Source organism: Argiope bruennichi, chromosome 10 (genome assembly GCF_947563725.1).
Source record: "Argiope bruennichi chromosome 10, qqArgBrue1.1, whole genome shotgun sequence".
Classification (NCBI taxonomy): domain Eukaryota; kingdom Metazoa; phylum Arthropoda; class Arachnida; order Araneae; family Araneidae; genus Argiope; species Argiope bruennichi.
This window is the reverse complement of record NC_079160.1, coordinates 71,596,489-71,614,574: the sequence shown is the minus strand read 5'-3', so window position 1 is coordinate 71,614,574 and position 18,086 is coordinate 71,596,489. Positions and strand designations below refer to the sequence as shown.

At 27.5% G+C, this 18,086-nt stretch overlaps 1 protein-coding gene across 1 annotated transcript in view; it reads left to right on the top strand.

Annotated features, from left to right (window-relative positions):
- The window catches only part of LOC129987588 (retinal homeobox protein Rx1-like), a 72,371-nt gene extending 54,285 nt beyond the window's left edge, over window positions 1-18,086 (top strand). The window contains exon 3 of the mRNA XM_056095550.1: window positions 14,240-18,086. Coding sequence (XP_055951525.1) covers window positions 14,240-14,752 — 513 coding nt within the window. The 3' untranslated portion in view covers window positions 14,753-18,086. The remainder of the gene's footprint in view (window positions 1-14,239) is intronic.

Here is an 18,086-nt window from a genome sequence, read left to right as displayed (position 1 = left end):
AGTCATCTAACCAAAACAACCTCATGTTCTCACATGATAAAAAAAACTGATATTAAGTGGAACAAGACTTATAAAGCTACATAAAATAACAAAGAGATTAGTGCGCACATTTAATTGATGGCAAACGAAAAAATAAGAATTTAAAATGCACTCCAACTTTATTTTAAAAACTCAAATTTACAGAATAATTCAATAATGCCTAACAGGTTTTTTGCTTTATGATTTTTTTCCGTCCAAGTCAAAGGATTAGAATAAACCTGAAGGTATGATTGAAAACGATTTGCAGTGATAATATAATTTGTATAGCATTCATCATTATGCTCAGATACTCAAATGCACAACTGAATTGAAACTCTGCAAATTCAGAAGACTGTTACAAGACTTAGAACAAGACTTATAAAGTTATACAAAATTACAAAGAGATTACTACGCACATTTAATTGATGAAAAACGAAAAAATAAGAATATAAAGCGCAGTCTGAAAATTCAAACTTAAAGAATTATTCAATAATGCTTCGTAGATTTTTGCTTTATAAGCTTTTTTCGTTGAAGTCAAAGAATTAGAATAAACGTGAAAATATTATTTGAAACGATTTGCAGTCATAAAGGAGATTTCTGGTCATCTCTTAACTAAAAAACTCAATACACAAGGCTAATAGCCATTGTATATATATATCTACAATCGATTTCTTTTTACTCACTTGTTTGAAATAAGAATTATCTAACTAAGACAAGCCTAAAATTTTACCATAATCAACCTTTTTTTGGAAAAGAAAAATCACTATCATAAATTCATTACTTCGCATGGAATCAAAATCTAATTCAATTAATTGAATAACAAATAATTAAGTTTTCAAACCGTCAAAATTTTATTATTGTTTAAATTTATTATTGTTATTTATTTACAAACAAAAATTTATAATTTTTTATTAAAATATCATTCTAATGTACAAATTTAAAAAAATTTCAAAACTCAAGGACATCTAGAAATGAGAGAAAAGAGGATTAAAAAAAATATTTCCTAAAGAAAACGAGGGAAATCAATTTAAATAAAAGTGCAAAAAAAGCGGAAGTGATCGTCCCGAAATTTTCTCGTATATCCTCTAATAAATGTGCTTTTGTGTTATTATTACTATTGATGAACAATAGTTGAGAAAAAGCATATTAGTGTGCAATCTTTGAAATCGTTGAGATGCGATTAACGCACAAACATCAGAACGGCGAATGTATATTTTGAAAGAGTTTTTTTTTTTTTTTTTTTTTTAATCAAATGGTACAAATCTACAATTGTAGTCACAAAATCAATACCAAATTTCAGATATTTTCATAGTAGTTTATCATATTATCGCGTTTACATGCTTCTGAAAGTACAGACTGAGAGGTGATTATTCCCTTGACAGATTTGGTATACATGTGTATTACCTTTAATGAGCCATATAATTTTCAAAATCAGCAAAAGTGATCTTTCAAAAACCTTCTTGCACACTTTCTGATATCCTTTCTTTACGAATAAAATAGTGAACTTTGGGTAATGTTATAAATCCTTGCATGACATTGGCGAAATTACGAAATACACTTCATCTGCATAAATATAGCATTTTTAACAAATCCATTGCATAGACTTTGGCAATTTTTTTTTGGCAATTAAATCTTTATGTGCAGCTAATAAGCAATTATTCGAAAATCGTATTTTGGACACCTTTTTCTCAAATCGACTTAAAATAAAATTTGACATAGAACTGCAATTTCTATCATTATGTCAAATTTCATTTCTTTTTTTGTGAATTATTGCGTTTGCATGTTTATGAAAGAACGGATGGTTCATTCCAACATGAATTTCATTCCAAATTTGAAAATTCTCCTTGGTTAGCTTTTAGGGTATTAAATTATATTTGGATAGCCGGACAGATACACACTTCCTTTGAACGGATTTCGTTCAAACATTTGATAGGAATCTACTAATTTGCTGCAAAGACCATATACCAAATTGCATACGTCTAGCTCAAAGTGTTTTTGAATTATCGTGTTCCCAGACATACAAATAGACAGAATTCTAAAAAATGTGATTTTTGAACTCGAGGAGATTTGAAGCGTGGAGATTCATTAAAGTCAAAGTCTGAAGTTTGAATTTTTTGAGTGTTTTACAATACTTTTTCTTTATATATTTCATACAAGTGAAAGTTCTTGGAAGAACTCGTACCTTTGATCTATTTTATTTATCTTACCTGGCTTGAGATTGTGAGTCATTGTATAAAACTTCCTGTTCTAAAGGAAGGATTTCTTTTATACAATTTTTCTTCTACCATTTGGGGTGGGGGGATTATAGCAGATGAAACGTATAGGGGGGGGATAATCTCTTACATAAAGAAGACTTCATTTTTCCTTTTTGAACCACTGTTAGTTTTTTTTTTTTTTTCGCTTTATAATCAGTCTTACATTATAGAATTTCCATTTTTTTTTTCAAATATTTTGATTTTTAATCACTGCCATTCGACATCGAAAAGCTGGTGCTGGCAAAAGAATTAGTCAATACTAAAATCTTCAAGACGGTTTTTGCCAGAAAAAAGAACTTTTGCGCGAATATTCAGTGCTAAATTACTTAGGTTTTAGCCAAGGGCCAAATGAATAGATTTGATTTGAATCGACCTAAACGTTTAGGAACAGATGTGAAACGAACATACATACATAGACACAATGACTTTCATTTATATTAAGATTATCCTTGCATTTTTTCTTCTCATTATTTGAGTGAATTTTCTTCAAAATTATTTTTGTTACGAAATAAAGTACGTATTTCTGTCCTTTTTATAACGCTGAGAGAAAATAAAGCATGTTCGTAATGTAATTAAAGTTCATTGCTGAATATCTTGCTAATCTTGTAAATTAAAAATATTAAATAGAAATATAGAAAACAAAATTGTTAGGACAACATGAGCAGTGTTGCAAATATAGCTACTTGGAAATTTCACCGTTAATTTAAAACTATATTAAAAAAGAAAAAAAAAGAAATCTTATGTTTGAAAAGAATGCTAAGAAACTAATCTTTTTATGGACGAATAAGTCAAGTTCACTTCCTTTCTAGGATGTTCTTTGTTATTTTGATCTTGTAAATTTACCCTTCTTACGTGTTGTTATTGAACTGAAGAAATATATGAACTACTATTGAATTTTATAGGATTTTTAGTGCTCTTTTAGTGCTCAATAAAATGTACGCAATTTTCTCAAAACATTTATGGTTCTTACAGGAATCACATAAGTAAAAGAAAAGAGCTTTTATCTTTGGATTAAATATTAAATTTCTCAAAAATAAAAATTAAAAATATTCTATTATAGTTACTAATCGACAATTATTCTTTAACTTAAATATCACTAACCCTCGTATCGGGTTTTTTTTTTTTTTTTAATTTGTTGTAGGATGCTTCACAACAGGTTTCAAAATATCAAATGCATGATTCATTCCGGCATTCCTAGGAGGGTTTTTTTCAACATATCCATTTCCGTCAAAATCTTCAATGTTTATTATTTGATCTTACTCATGAAAAGCTCCCGCTGTCAAGTTCTCTCTGTTGAAAGAGCACTGAATTTTTATTGTTTTATTTTATGAGGTTCAAATATCGGCTGCAAAATATAAACTAAAATACTGGCAATTCAAAATGTCCTAAGAAATTCTACATCTTTCTTTGAAAATCCAAATAGCTCAAGAATATTCTTTAAATATAAAAATTTCCTGTTCTCTTAAGTTTGGTGCTGCTTCTATTTAATAAATTAACGTTTTTTTTTAAAATTGTGTCTCACGATTCATCGTATTTTCATGGCAATGTTAGAAAAAAGACAATTTCAAATAATTCATTAAAAGTATATTTTAAATCATCCGTTTAAATACAATTAATAATTAAATATAATTCATTATAATTATAATTAATAATAATTAATATACTAATAATATAATATAATTTAAAAATTTCATAAATATAATTAAAATTCCAATTTATTTAGAGCATTTATTTCACACTTTAACCTTTCTTTTTACATGACTTCCATATTTTGGATTTAAAAAATTATTTCCTTCTTTTTATTAATGATAATAATAAAAGTGTATTTTTTGTTATTTAAGCATGTCATAAATTTTTTCTAAACCTCACTTTGATTCCTTTTTTGTCAAAAATATGATTTAAATATCAAACGGAAGAAACGTCGAACTTCTTTACTTGTGATGAGGGAAGCGACCCTTTCCCATTCTGAATCCTTCCCTATTACGGCTTTTACGAAATCTAGAAGGAAGTGTTTCATTTCTCTGATGGCAACATCTCATTCGAGATCGCGTGACAGAGAAAACTCTTGCTCGATTCATAAATAATGCGATTTTAATGAGTCTTGCGAATGCGCCTACCGACATATGAAGGAAAGTAAGAGTAGCCTGTTTGCGTTTGTTATATGCTTCTGCTGAGAGTGTAAAACTCGTAATAAAATTATTTCATCATAGACTAAACAGACTTATCTAAAGAAATATTTCTAACGCTTGTATTAGTTGAGGAAATCAACGAAATAAGACTGAATATAATACAGTGATATGATTTATTTGAAGTTATTTAGAAATAAAATAAGAATTTTAATTAAGGAAAATTGAATTTAAAAATGAATACAGCAAGATTAGAGGGCAATTTTTTAAATCAAAAATAACAGTGAGGATTCGTTTTTTATGTTTAATAATTTTGCATAAATAACGCTTGATTAATAAAAAACACAGTAAATATTTTAAATAATGTAAATACATTTTTTAAAAAATTAAAACTTAAAATCTGAATTGAAATAATATTTTAATAATTTAAAAAATAATACGCTTAAAATAAAATAAATATAAACTAATAATATAAATACATTATAAGTAGGCAATATCCAACATATCAAACACAACAAAATGAATTAAAAACTTATAAGAAATCTGTCTATATTTTATTTTTTAAATTTCTTACTTAAATGCATTGCAATGATAACCATCGCAATATATATATATATATATATATACTATGGTCACAAAGCGTAAATGCATAAACATATAAATTAAAACAAAGACAATTATTGCTATAAAATATAATCAAATATATTCTCAAAAATTATTTTAACTGCAAAAAAAATAATAATAATTTGAAAATGAAATATATTATGCCCTAAAAGTGTCTTTTTTGAATTGGTATAAAATATTTTTTTTTTGAAGTTACATGCTTCGAAGTTAATGAGTAATTAAACACTTTCTTTTCTATTACCAAACAAATACTTACGTACCAAATTAAGTAATTTTAGATCCAAAGATCTAAATTACCTAATTTCCCGAATATTTTAAAGCAATTTCATAATTATGTATGTCTTTATTTACAGACAATATTCCAGCTATAGCCATTATGTTAAAATTACAAAATAAATTGTATGTAATCGAAACTTTAAATAAAGTGGTTTAAAAGACTTTTAATTCTTATTTAATTAATTTTATTGCGCAGAGATAAAGTATGCGCTTGAATTGAAAATTATTCACTAATGATCACTTAAGGCATAAGATGTATACGCTTTCAATTAACTAAACAATTTTGAAATACAAAAAAAGTTAAGAAATTCTTTTGAATTCAAGTTAACAAAATAATTTCGAAATTTTAGATGATATTTCAGAATTATTGTAACAAAAATATATAAGGGATCAGAAAAAAAGATATTCAAAATGTTTACAAATTTGAATTTTAAAAAAATGTTTGAATCAGCCGAGTTTCATTGCATCGAAAATAAATTTGACGCAGGGGGAACGAGGGCGTAAATAATCACGTAAACTGAGAATCTACTATGTAATAATTTCCTTGATAGACAGTGGTGATACGTTTATTAACTTAGACTTATAAAACATGGCGCAAAATTATCAAAAAAAATTTTAATACTTAACACTATTTTTATTGTCTAACATTGTTAGATTGGCCATCATGCCAGTATATCTTGCATCCGGGTATTCATCTGATAGGATATGAGAAAGGGGAGAAAACGTTCAAATATGGATTTTGGAGTCTAAATATAAGGTTATTATTCTAAGCAGGAAATTTTAAATAAGCATGTAATTATAAAGGAAACTGAAAAAAATGAAACTGTTGAAAGTTAAAATAGCTGCACTAATTAAGAAGCATGATTTTTTTCTTCATTTCAACTTGTACAATAAGAAAAAATCCAGGTAAAAATTTCATATGAAGATTTTCATTACTTTTCCCAAGATTATTATTATTTTTTTGAAGAAAAAGTGTTACCGACAACTTCCTAATAGAATTCATACTTTTTGTTTATTCAGAACTGAAAACTGAAAAAAAAAAAATATTTTTTTCGAAGTGTTATCCTATAACTATTTAACCATTTTTGCAAAAAATGTGATAAAATTACAATGTGAAGCTATAATTTTGTCTGAATTATTATGACAGAAGGAATATTTTTTTACCGAACGTATTTAAAAACTTTCTAACGAATATTTTAAAATGAAATAGTATTACTGAGAGGATAAGTGAAACGCATTTTGTGATTACATAAAATTTAATCCGACATTTCTTCGAAGAAATTTTAAACATCGTTATGAAAGCAATCTTATAGATTTCTTAACCTTTCTTTAAAAACTTTCTAACGAATATTTTAAAATGAAATAGTATTACTGAGAGGATAAGTGAAACGCATTTTGTGATTACATAAAATTTAATCCGACATTTCTTCGAAGAAATTTTAAACATCGTTATGAAAGCAATCTTATAGATTTCTTAACCTTTCTTTAAAAACTTTCTAACGAATATTTTAAAATGAAATAGTATTACTGAGGGGATAAGTGAAACGCATTTTGTGATTACATAAAATTTAATCCGACATTTCTTCGAAGAAATTTTAAACATCGTTATGAAAGCAATCTTATAGATTTCTTAACCTTTCTTTAAAAACTTTCTAACGAATATTTTAAAATGAAATAGTATTACGGAGAGGATAAGTGAAACGCATTTTGTGATTACATAAAATTTAATCCGACATTTCTTCGAAGAAATTTTAAACATCGTTATGAAAGCAATCTTATAGATTTCTTAACCTTTCTTTAAAAACTTTCTAACGAATATTTTAAAATGAAATAGTATTACTGAGAGGATAAGTGAAACGCATTTTGTGATTACATAAAATTTAATCCGACATTTCTTCGAAGAAATTTTAAACATCGTTATGAAAGCAATCTTATAGATTTCTTAACCTTTCTTTAAAAACTTTCTAACGAATATTTTAAAATGAAATAGTATTACTGAGGGGATAAGTGAAACGCATTTTGTGATTACATAAAATTTAATCCGACATTTCTTCGAAGAAATTTTAAACATCGTTATGAAAGCAATCTTATAGATTTCTTAACCTTTCTTTAAAAACTTTCTAACGAATATTTTAAAATGAAATAGTATTACGGAGAGGATAAGTGAAACGCATTTTGTGATTACATAAAATTTAATCCGACATTTCTTCGAAGAAATTTTAAACATCGTTATGAAAGCAATCTTATAGATTTCTTAACCTTTCTTTAAAAACTTTCTAACGAATATTTTAAAATGAAATAGTATTACTGAGAGGATAAGTGAAACGCATTTTGTGATTACATAAAATTTAATCCGACATTTCTTCGAAGAAATTTTAAACATCGTTATGAAAGCAATCTTCAAGATTTTTTTAACCTTAAAGATGCGCCTTGTCTGAAACTCCCGATTCCATTGATTCCTGGATATATTGGGAAATCAGGGGGAAAGTGTTTTTCTATATTGGCTCGTAATATCGCAATCATTCCGCATCTAACTGTCAAGAATTTTCCACATCACATGGCAGGAATTAGAATACCATTTAGACATTCTTCAAACTGTAAATACATTGAAATTTATAAAATGATTAAAAATTATGGTATTTATAATTTTTAGGCAATATGCATATGTTTAATACAATTTGTTTTGTGTGATTAATTTTTGAAATCAGAGACATATTTTATGTTTAATGTGTATTTTCAATATTAAATTTAATTAATTAATATTTTTAAATTATGTGGAATTAAAATTTCTGGCAAACCCATTATTCAGAAAAGGTAGCCATATAAGATCTTATGCCATATAAGATCAAAAGCTTAGTTTTATGCGTTTTCAAACATTTCGAAATAAATAAAGAATTATAGTTAAAAGCTCTGTGATTTTTTTTTTTCCTAATGGAGGACATGGAGTTAAATAAGTTTCAATTTATATTATTATTATTTATTTATTAACTATTATCATCATCATTATTATTATTATTATTTAACTATTTTTTAAATAGTTTTATTAAATTACGACGACTTATTTATATGCCTTATATGTAAGTTTCTGAAAAGTTCTGATTGATTCGCTATGGGAACTTAAAATTAATTATCAAACTTTTCTATTTATTTTTACACTTCCGGCTATTTTTATCTTTACATCATCCATAACACGGATTTTTGAATTTTGCAACTTTAGTGCCCAAATTTCACAAAAAAAATTCACGATACCGAAATCGATAAACAAATTTGAAAGCTGAGCATTCAATAAGGACAAATATTAATGAATTCAATTCAGAATAGTACAAAATAAACTTTTAAAGTAAAAATAGATTTTTACTTTTATTTTAGTATATAGTTTATTTAGATTTTTCATTTGCAAATATTGCAGAATTTACCAAATCAAAATGCCATAAAAGTTTTTACGGTTTGTACAATATTTTCGCGACCTCATCCGAGGTTGCGACCAACAGTTTTAAATGCTGAAATCTATAACATTATGCTACTGATCATAGGTTTTCTGTAAAGTTTATATACTTAAATCGACTTACAGACATTCTCATTCACCAAACCTTACTTTCCCATCGACTGGAGTCCTTTTCTGTTAATCTGATATCCGAAACGATGATAAACTACAGGGGCGAATTCAGAGGTGCATTCCAGATGCCCCAAATTTCACCGCCAAAGTTTTTGAAACTTTTCAATAAACAAGCGACGATATTTATCTAACTATGCTATCATCATTTTCTGTCTGCATATACAAAGTATAAAAACACTCTGAAATCGCCAAGAAATTCTATTTTTAAAATTTTGATGAATTTCCGCGACTCAGACCTATCTGGAGTGAGGGTAAAAAATATTTTTTGATTTGCTCTAACTATATGATAAAGAAATCTTGGGAACTGCAATCAGCTTGTTGTAAGAAATTTTGTATCCATTCTTTCCAACAAAATCATGGATATCTATGAATTTTTGAGAACATTTCGTAAGTGAAACCTATTTTCCTTGTGCATATGAATATAATACGACAATACAATAACGCAATATTTATTTATATTAAATTCGATATAGGTTTTATTACTAAGACTGTAGGTACGTTCGTATTATATTTTGAATTAATCCTTCAAAGAGGAACATTTGTCTTTGTCTAAAATTTGATGAAAATTAGACACAGCATTATTGTAAAATGAATTTGCAGCGCGCACAGGCTTTTAGGGATTTTCTTCTCGACATAAGACGCAATAATTTCTCATGCTTCCAGCGCCTCTCTTGTTTCATTGGAAAGTGTTCTTCAGTTGAAGGTATTATTTTCTCCCTTACTAACCAAATCTCCTCAGCAGCTCTTTCGCTATGGCACAGAATGCAGCTCCATAAGTGTTTTGGCAGTTCTCGCTATGTTCTTTACTCAGCTCATTGATGTCGCTGCTATCCACCTCTAGCCCCATAATCGGAATCACATTTGGGGAATAATATATATATAAATTAGTACACTGCACAGATTCATTATAGGAATAAATTAGTATATATATATAACCTTGCATAAAGTTGATTTTTTGTATGTCTTTATATGAAATTGGATGGTTTGTAACTACACCTGAAAAAAGCCTCAACTAACACTAAAGAATTTAATTATTTTTATATATTGCTGCTAGGTGGTGAAGAAATTTACTTTAGAGTGGGATTATCTTCACAGAGGACTACGCCTTTTTCATGCACAAAGAATTAGGACGAAGAAATTCTTGTTCTTTCAGGAAAAAGTATCATAAATGATATTAGAATTAATAACAATTTCCTTATATCTACTCCATTTTTCTCTTACATAAGGACATATTAATTTTGTTATCAGATTCCTAGAAAATTTCGAATAAAAGTATGTAGATTTTCTTCAAAACGTTATTTGTCTTTCAAAGTTATTGAAAATGTGAATTCATGTCATTCAGATATGTATAAAAATTTCTGTAATTCACCTTCACAATTTTTGACACTCCGAGTGTCAATAGAAATTTTTCTCATCATCTCAATTTTATATTTTCGTTTAAAATACACATGAAAAAAATCACCACAGCATACAGAATAAATAAATATGAATGTGGTCTAGGTGGTTTTTTTTTTTTTTTGAAGTTGTTCAGGTCAGACAGTTTTAATTAGTGTTATCAAACTTAGCACATGTATGAAGGTGAGAATGTACACTTCAGAGCCATTTTTTTGAGATTCAAATTGGAATTCTAGTTAATTAAAAATTAAATGAGATTTTGAAATAACTTTCTAATATATTATAGCTCAAAGGTAATTTTTGAATCATTTTAAAATTCCAAAAATTATATTTTCAATAATACCAATTTTTCCCATATAATATTTTTCTATTTGTAATCAGTTTTTAAACTAATTAAGTGCGCTCAATATGCATGCACGCCAATCCAAATCTTTATTTGTCGCGAAGGATGTGTAATTTTTTTTAGTTAATAAAAATGAAATCTTATTTACTTTAATTACAATCATAGTACCATGCAGTCATTTGTATTGCGTTCGACTTGTACATGCGTCATTATTTAACTTTAAAAAGGGGGATTTGAGGTACTTTAAAAAATAAGTTCAACAATTAACTGGTTAAAAATATTAAGTATTTTTATAACAATTAATATATTAAGCCTTAATATTTTGTAACAAAAATATTAGCGTGTTTAAAAAAACTAGAGTAATTTTTATTGTTGCTGCTAATATTTCATCCTGGCTTTATTCCCCGATGAAAAAGATCTAAATATGAAAATTTCACTTATTTTAACACAGTTTTATAAACTTGCTTTCTCGTCTGCCAATTTGTTATTTGTTCGATATAAATTTTGCAATCGATTTTAAACTGACTTCTCGATAAGCTGAAGATTTAAAACTTTAAATATTGCACAGAACTTAATGCAATATTAACTTCTTTCGGTGTAGCTTAAAATTACAAATCAGCGGAAAGTTAGTTTAAAATTACAAAATTCCATATACTCAAATCTAAAAAGCAGAGAATATTTAATTAAATTAATTTACAATTAAAGCTTATTTTCAGAATAAGTCTTTTTTTAAATTCGACTGCCCTTTCCATTTATAAAATTAGATATGTAAAGATAAAAACAGAAAATTAGGGAAATATAAAGCACAATAAATTGTTCGGTCTAGAGCTTCTAAAATAGCATAATTGATAAGTTTATCAAAATTCAAAGTGTGAAAACATTTTGATGCTGGGACCATTAAAACTAACTTTAAGGGTCATTAATTTTGGCGAGCCAGCTAGTAGAGAATAAAAGAAAAACTCCTGACCATAACAGCAGTTATCATTTTGAAAAATCCAAATTTTTCGAATGATAAGAATGAATAGACTAAGTAAAAGAAAAGCACTTTTTTAGCGACAAAATGCAATTATATATCACAATTATTCCTCTAATTCAGATTCTAAAGATGGATGGAGTAATGTGATTTATCATGTAAAACAAGAGTGTGGCGAAAAGAAATAATTTTTTAATGCCACTTTACCAAAAAATGGCAAGAAATAAAAAAAAGTAAAAATCAATCGATATTTTCTGCTTCCGTATGGCATTAAAAATCGGGGGAAAAATGACAACGAAAATCAATAGTTTTCCATTAATTTTTAAAAAATTCTCCGTAACATTTTTTTTATAACATTAACCCTAAAATGCATAACTTTTTATTTTTTTACAAAAAAATATGTGTTTTAAATAATTGCATATAATTTAAGAAAATTATTTGAAATTTTTTTTTAATCATTTGTTGTGAAATCAAAAAAAAAAAAAAAAATGCGTCATAGACTATGAATTAAACAATGTCCCAGTCACACAGATCACATTATAACAATTTTGCAATAAAAATAAATATCCCTTTTTTCCATTATGCATTTTACAATGCAAAAAAAAATTATTTTGATAATGTTTTTAATGGTAGAACTTTTCATGCAACACCGTCTTGATATTTTTCCAAATTTCCATTTTAAATTTAGTTCTAGTACCTCTATCACCATCATATACTTTTCTACAAATGTTTATCAAAAAATGCTTAAAAAACGATTTCCAAACATTCACTGTTAACCTTTAGAACAGTCATGTGAAGCTTATAAATGGAAATAAAAACGTGTAGCCAAATGGCCACACGATGCGTTGTAAGGTAAACTTTTAAATAATCAGCTCTATATCTTCTATAGTAATCATCTCTATACATAATATCGGTCTATATTTTTCGATTGCATATTCCATCCAAATTAAATGAAACAAAAAACAGTAAATTATTTTAGTATTCAATATTTAACTCATGATTAACACTATAAACTTCATCTTTTATCCTGTTGATGAATTACAATAATTGGAAAATAGTTATTTAGTTTTGAAAAATTAATTTCATTTATTTTTTTTCTTTATGGTAATATATTGTAAAACTGTAATTCGAAATTAGAATATCATTTTTAATAAATAATTACTTTCATGAATACAGAAATTAAAACAAATGAAGAGGACCTTTGAGAAAAGTTTTCATTTATTAAAACATATTAATATCTCATAAATTTTTTGTGTGGTAATTTACTCTTTCTTTTCACCGCATAATACTTGGAATATTGGCTATTGGGAGAACTCTGGAATTACATATCGCTTATTTTAAGCAAAAAAAGTAAGGATTGAAAGTATCTTCTTAATATTTAAAATTCTAAAAAAAATCTTCAAAATGTATTGAAGAATTGAATATCCTCGATCCTGAGCCAAGTGATAAAAAATATCAATAGAAGATCAATTTCAATAGTAATTAGTGATTAACAATCGCAAACAAAGTACTCAGATGATATTAAAAACCCGAAATCGTCCTTGAAAGAGTTGTTAAATATTAACACTTGAAAATCCCAAACCATGTATTTAAAAGCATTGAAACAGATTGTTACATTTCTAAACACTTACTTAAAACCATTTACGTTATGAATAAATGCAATACACTTTTCTTACTGCTGAAAATATGATGTTGATTTATAATACATTGGATAACAAAAGATACTTCAGGAAATACAGAATTACAAAGATTTTGAAAGCGAGTAATTCAGTCGCAATAAGAAAAGTTGCCATAAGCTTCAAGTGATATTTGGACTATTTTATCTGCGAATAATGCTGAATCCATATTTTTTCTCCTTTATTAAGAGTTTGGTTTGAATTAAGTTTAGTGCAAATTTTTTTTCGAAAGGTAGATTCATGGCACTGATAACCTTTTTTTCCCCTCATTGCGAAATCATATTCTCCAAACAATAAGAAAACCATTTAGTGGTGGAAAAGGTTTCACTACATAAATTTATTGGAAAGCCTTTATTTTATAAAAATAAAGTATCAAGAACTTAATGCTAAAGCAATAAAATGTTTAAAAGTTTCCATGAACTAATAACTTTTGAGAAGAACAAACTCATCTTATATGTATGTTAATAATAAATGCCAAACAAATTCTTAAATTTTTTTCATAGATTTCGTTTAAGAATTAAGGAATTGATCAATAATTATACAAAGCAGTACTAGCGGACGAAACTCACTGCTTTCTAATCGTTTTAATAAATTATATATCACGATTTTAATATTCATTTCATAAAACGATGGGCAGTAGTCAAATCTTTTCATTTTAGCATCATTATGCTTTTATACATGATAAATTTGTGATAAATTCATTGCTATTATAAAAAATATTACTTAATCTGTATTCGAGTAATACGAGAATATTTATTATAACAACTGAAAGTTCTGAATCTCTTTCAAATAAATTTTCTCAATCCGGGGGGGGGGGATAAAACATTTTGAAATATCTTTGTCCTATTTTTCGAAATTTATTGTAAATCAACCCTTATTATTAACAGGTCAAACATCTTTTTTAATGCCATTGATTTTTTTTCTTTCCTCTTTACAGGTTTGGTTTCAAAACCGGAGAGCCAAATGGCGTCGTCAAGAAAAATTAGAAAGCCAAAACGCTCTTCGCGGCCTTGGCCACGTTAATTCCAGTCTCCTCAACTCTAATTCACGGTCTCAGTCTCCCATAGGCACTTCGAACAATGGAACATCTCTCAACCCTTGTGTCACTTCCGTGGGAAACCATCTAGGGTCCAATGCTCCTCTCTTGTTCGATCCTTGGCTGACACCATCCCTGCTGGGTCTACGTCTTCCAGGCTTGCCCGGGTTTCAGCTGCACACTGTATACCCCAGCTATTTGACACCAGCTAATCTCACAACAGGTCCAATGACCACTGACCAATCTGCAAATAAAGTCAAAGCATCCCCTTTAAACTTAACTATGGACAGCGACGATCAAGTGGTAGATGAACAGTCTAAGTCCATGTGTGATCCAAGAAGCTCAAGTATTGCTTCTCTAAGACATAAAGCAAAAGAACATTTGCAAGTCTTAAACAAAGGACATGTCACGTGAAAATTGAAAGAACAGTGGAAGCGATTCTTGTGACTTCACTTCTGTTATAACGATGTCATAAACTGTGTTATGTGACTACATGTTCCTTCTTCTAGGTGCGTATTTGATTCAAAATTAAATAAATGAGGAGTAGTTGACGCTTATCGAGTGAGCGTTTATTGAGATAACTGTATAAGATGGTAATTTTCTGGAGTTTTCATAAATGATTTCCATTTTAAATTGTTTTATATATAAAGTAACTCCATTTCAGAAACTGTCATTGAAGATAAAGAAACTAGAATGAAAGTATGTTAATACTTTGGAACAGATGAGATTGGTCGTGCATTGTTCTGTGGAGACTTCTATTATTCCAACTCTTCCTAAATATATTTAAAGTTATTAAATGATATTTCCTAGAAGCATAGTGAATATGCTAGGATTGATGCATGCAAAAATATTAAATTTATTGAAAATTCTGAAACGGTCGACATTTTATAATAAATTATAGAATGTTCACTTCTATCATGCAAAAATAATTTCTTATTTTTCATAGGGTTATATCATTAAAAGTATGATGCCTTAGTAAACAAAATATAATACTCCTGCAAAAGATCTTATTTGGTGGTACAAACAATCATCTGTTTTCCTTTCTGTTTAGTTCTTGATAATTTTTACCGCGAGAAAATTCTTAACAAATATGCATATTTGATTCATGGAGCTTTTCTAATAAACTTCGGCTGTAGGTTTTCTGTGATATTTCAAATACTGGCATGTCAATATTCATGAGAAAAAATGCTATCATTAAAGAGTACAATTCCACTTCATTTGTAACTGATCATCCATTCAAAAAAAATAATTTATATAAAAATGTATGAAATTCTAAATTATTATCCTTTTCTTTTATTAAACCAGCAGTTAAAAATCTATATATTTCTTCAAGAATTTTTATAAAATTGATAATTTTTTTCTGGAAACCGTCAACTAAGGATACTTATTACGTGGCAATGAGCTAAAATAAGTTTATTATAAATTTTTTTGGCATATTTTAACCAATTATGCTCCACTTTCTTTCTATCTTTAGTCAATCATACAAATCAAAAATTTCATATTCTTCTTTTCTTTTCAGTATTAGTTTATTTGATTATATTTTTTATAAATTGAATAAAATTACTTTTGTTCTAATGAAGAAAATAATGATTTACCAGAAAATTCTTTTGAAATATTGTATTATTAGGGTTAATAAAAAAGAAATAATGATTATCTTGTATTATAAGCTTCTGGTACATTCACTTAATGTTTTTTGGAAACTCTCAATCTTTAGATATACTTTAGATATATCCATTTTTTATCATTCAGTTTTTTTTCACAACATTCTTATTAATTAATAAAAGCTAGTTCCCAATGCCAAAAATTTGAAATTTCAAAATTTCCTATAATCGTCTTAGAGATTATGTAAATATTCAAATGCTTATATATTTGGCAAAAGAACATATGCGTAGTATTTTTTGGAATTCCTTTAACTAGCCGTTTCGTTCAAAAATATTCAAGATTTATTTTATTACGGTAGAATGCGTATAGATGGTAAGTGTTTCTTTGGTGCTTCCTTCGATGTAACTATTATGTGCAAACATACACTTTTGTCATCGCTCACACAGTAATGTAAATGTAGATTGCAAGCCTTCCTTTCCTACATCCTCAAATGTCTCGGTCGCTGCTCTTTTTTGGACCTTGAAAATCATAGCCGTTTAGGTAAATTCTTGATCCGAAGGGAAACATATGAGACTATATCAAATAAAATGGTTGTGGAAGTACCTGAATATGATGTTTTAACTGATAATTTAACACCAGACATCAACTTCTTCATCTGAGAAAAAATCTTGCGGAATGAAATCAGCAGAAATAGCTGGTTATGGATGCACCGAATTATATTTTGATTGATAGTTTAAATCTAAGGAGGTCCTATGAGCCGGTGCTTTTTTTCATATAGGACCCATGACTTGACCTTCCAAAGTTCTGGACTCTGACTTTTAAACGAATTATATAGACTTCTAGCATAGCAATTTGAATATCAGTAACAGTTTTAAGTAAAATACAATTTCTTAGACAATGACAATTTGTTTATAAGTTCTGGATAGTTGTGGTCGCCCTGACTTCTCATTCCCATCATCGATACTCTTTTTTGTATTTTCTATTTTATTTATAAATTCTATTTGGACACCTTGCTGTTTCAATGCAAGCAGATTGAATTCTTTGAAAAATATTTACCTAGTAATATTCAAAATTTCACATTTGGATGTTGCTTTGATAAGCCTGTGATCATGACCCTAGCATATGCACTTTGTGTATTTGAATTAGATGAAAGAGGTTTTGATTAATGAGTCATACGATCCCTTATTCAGCAGAAAATGACTAATTTATATACCTTCGAAAAATACTTAAATGTATTTTCATTTCATTACTCATTTAAGATTATTACCTTTACGATAGCATTTCTGAATTCGATCTAATACTTTTATTCATATAAACATGAAATACTATAAAATATATTTTACGCTCATTGTTCAATAAAGGAAAACATTGTTACAGAATTAGATAATTTTTTCACCTTCAATGTAATTTAAAACGAAAACTGTTGAGGCAGTTATTCTTTGATTAAAAAATAAATAATTGCAACCAAATTCTGTTAATGCAGTTATTTTTTTTTTTATCTAAATTGACTTTGAATATAATATTTAAAAAATTTTAGCATTTCATTACTTTATTCTGAAACGACCTGACTCAATTAAAAGTCATATTGTTAGGTTCAGATATAAAGACGATTGGGTCAATTTTTATGTAATGATGCAGTTATATAAAAATCTCGTTTATAACATTTGATATCTATTTATCCATCGACTTTAATTGTACTATGACGTCACATTCTTTTCTTTCCTTCAAGAAACATAGAGGATTCGAAGATTAGACTGGGGTGATAAAGTGGCGAATATAATCCACTTGACATGGCTCTATAGCAGGAATTGATTCTAATGTCTGTCTTGGTCTTTGTATAAGCTTATGATAAATAATCTGAGTTTTCTCTCTGGAATTTTATAACTATATTTAGATTTAAATACCAAATTAAATGTATGGTGATTTTTTTTCATTATTTCAAGTACATCATTTTAGAATAACTTTTCGAATGAAATAATGCTGCTCTAATTTTTTAGAATCCTAATTGCTATCTAAAATTTGAATGATTTTTAACTGATTTTCGAGTGATATTTTTTAGAATTTTAATCAGAATTTGGAAATGAAATTGAATGTCTTTATTCTTAATTCCTTTTTTGCATGTACCATCTGTAAATTTTTCTCAACA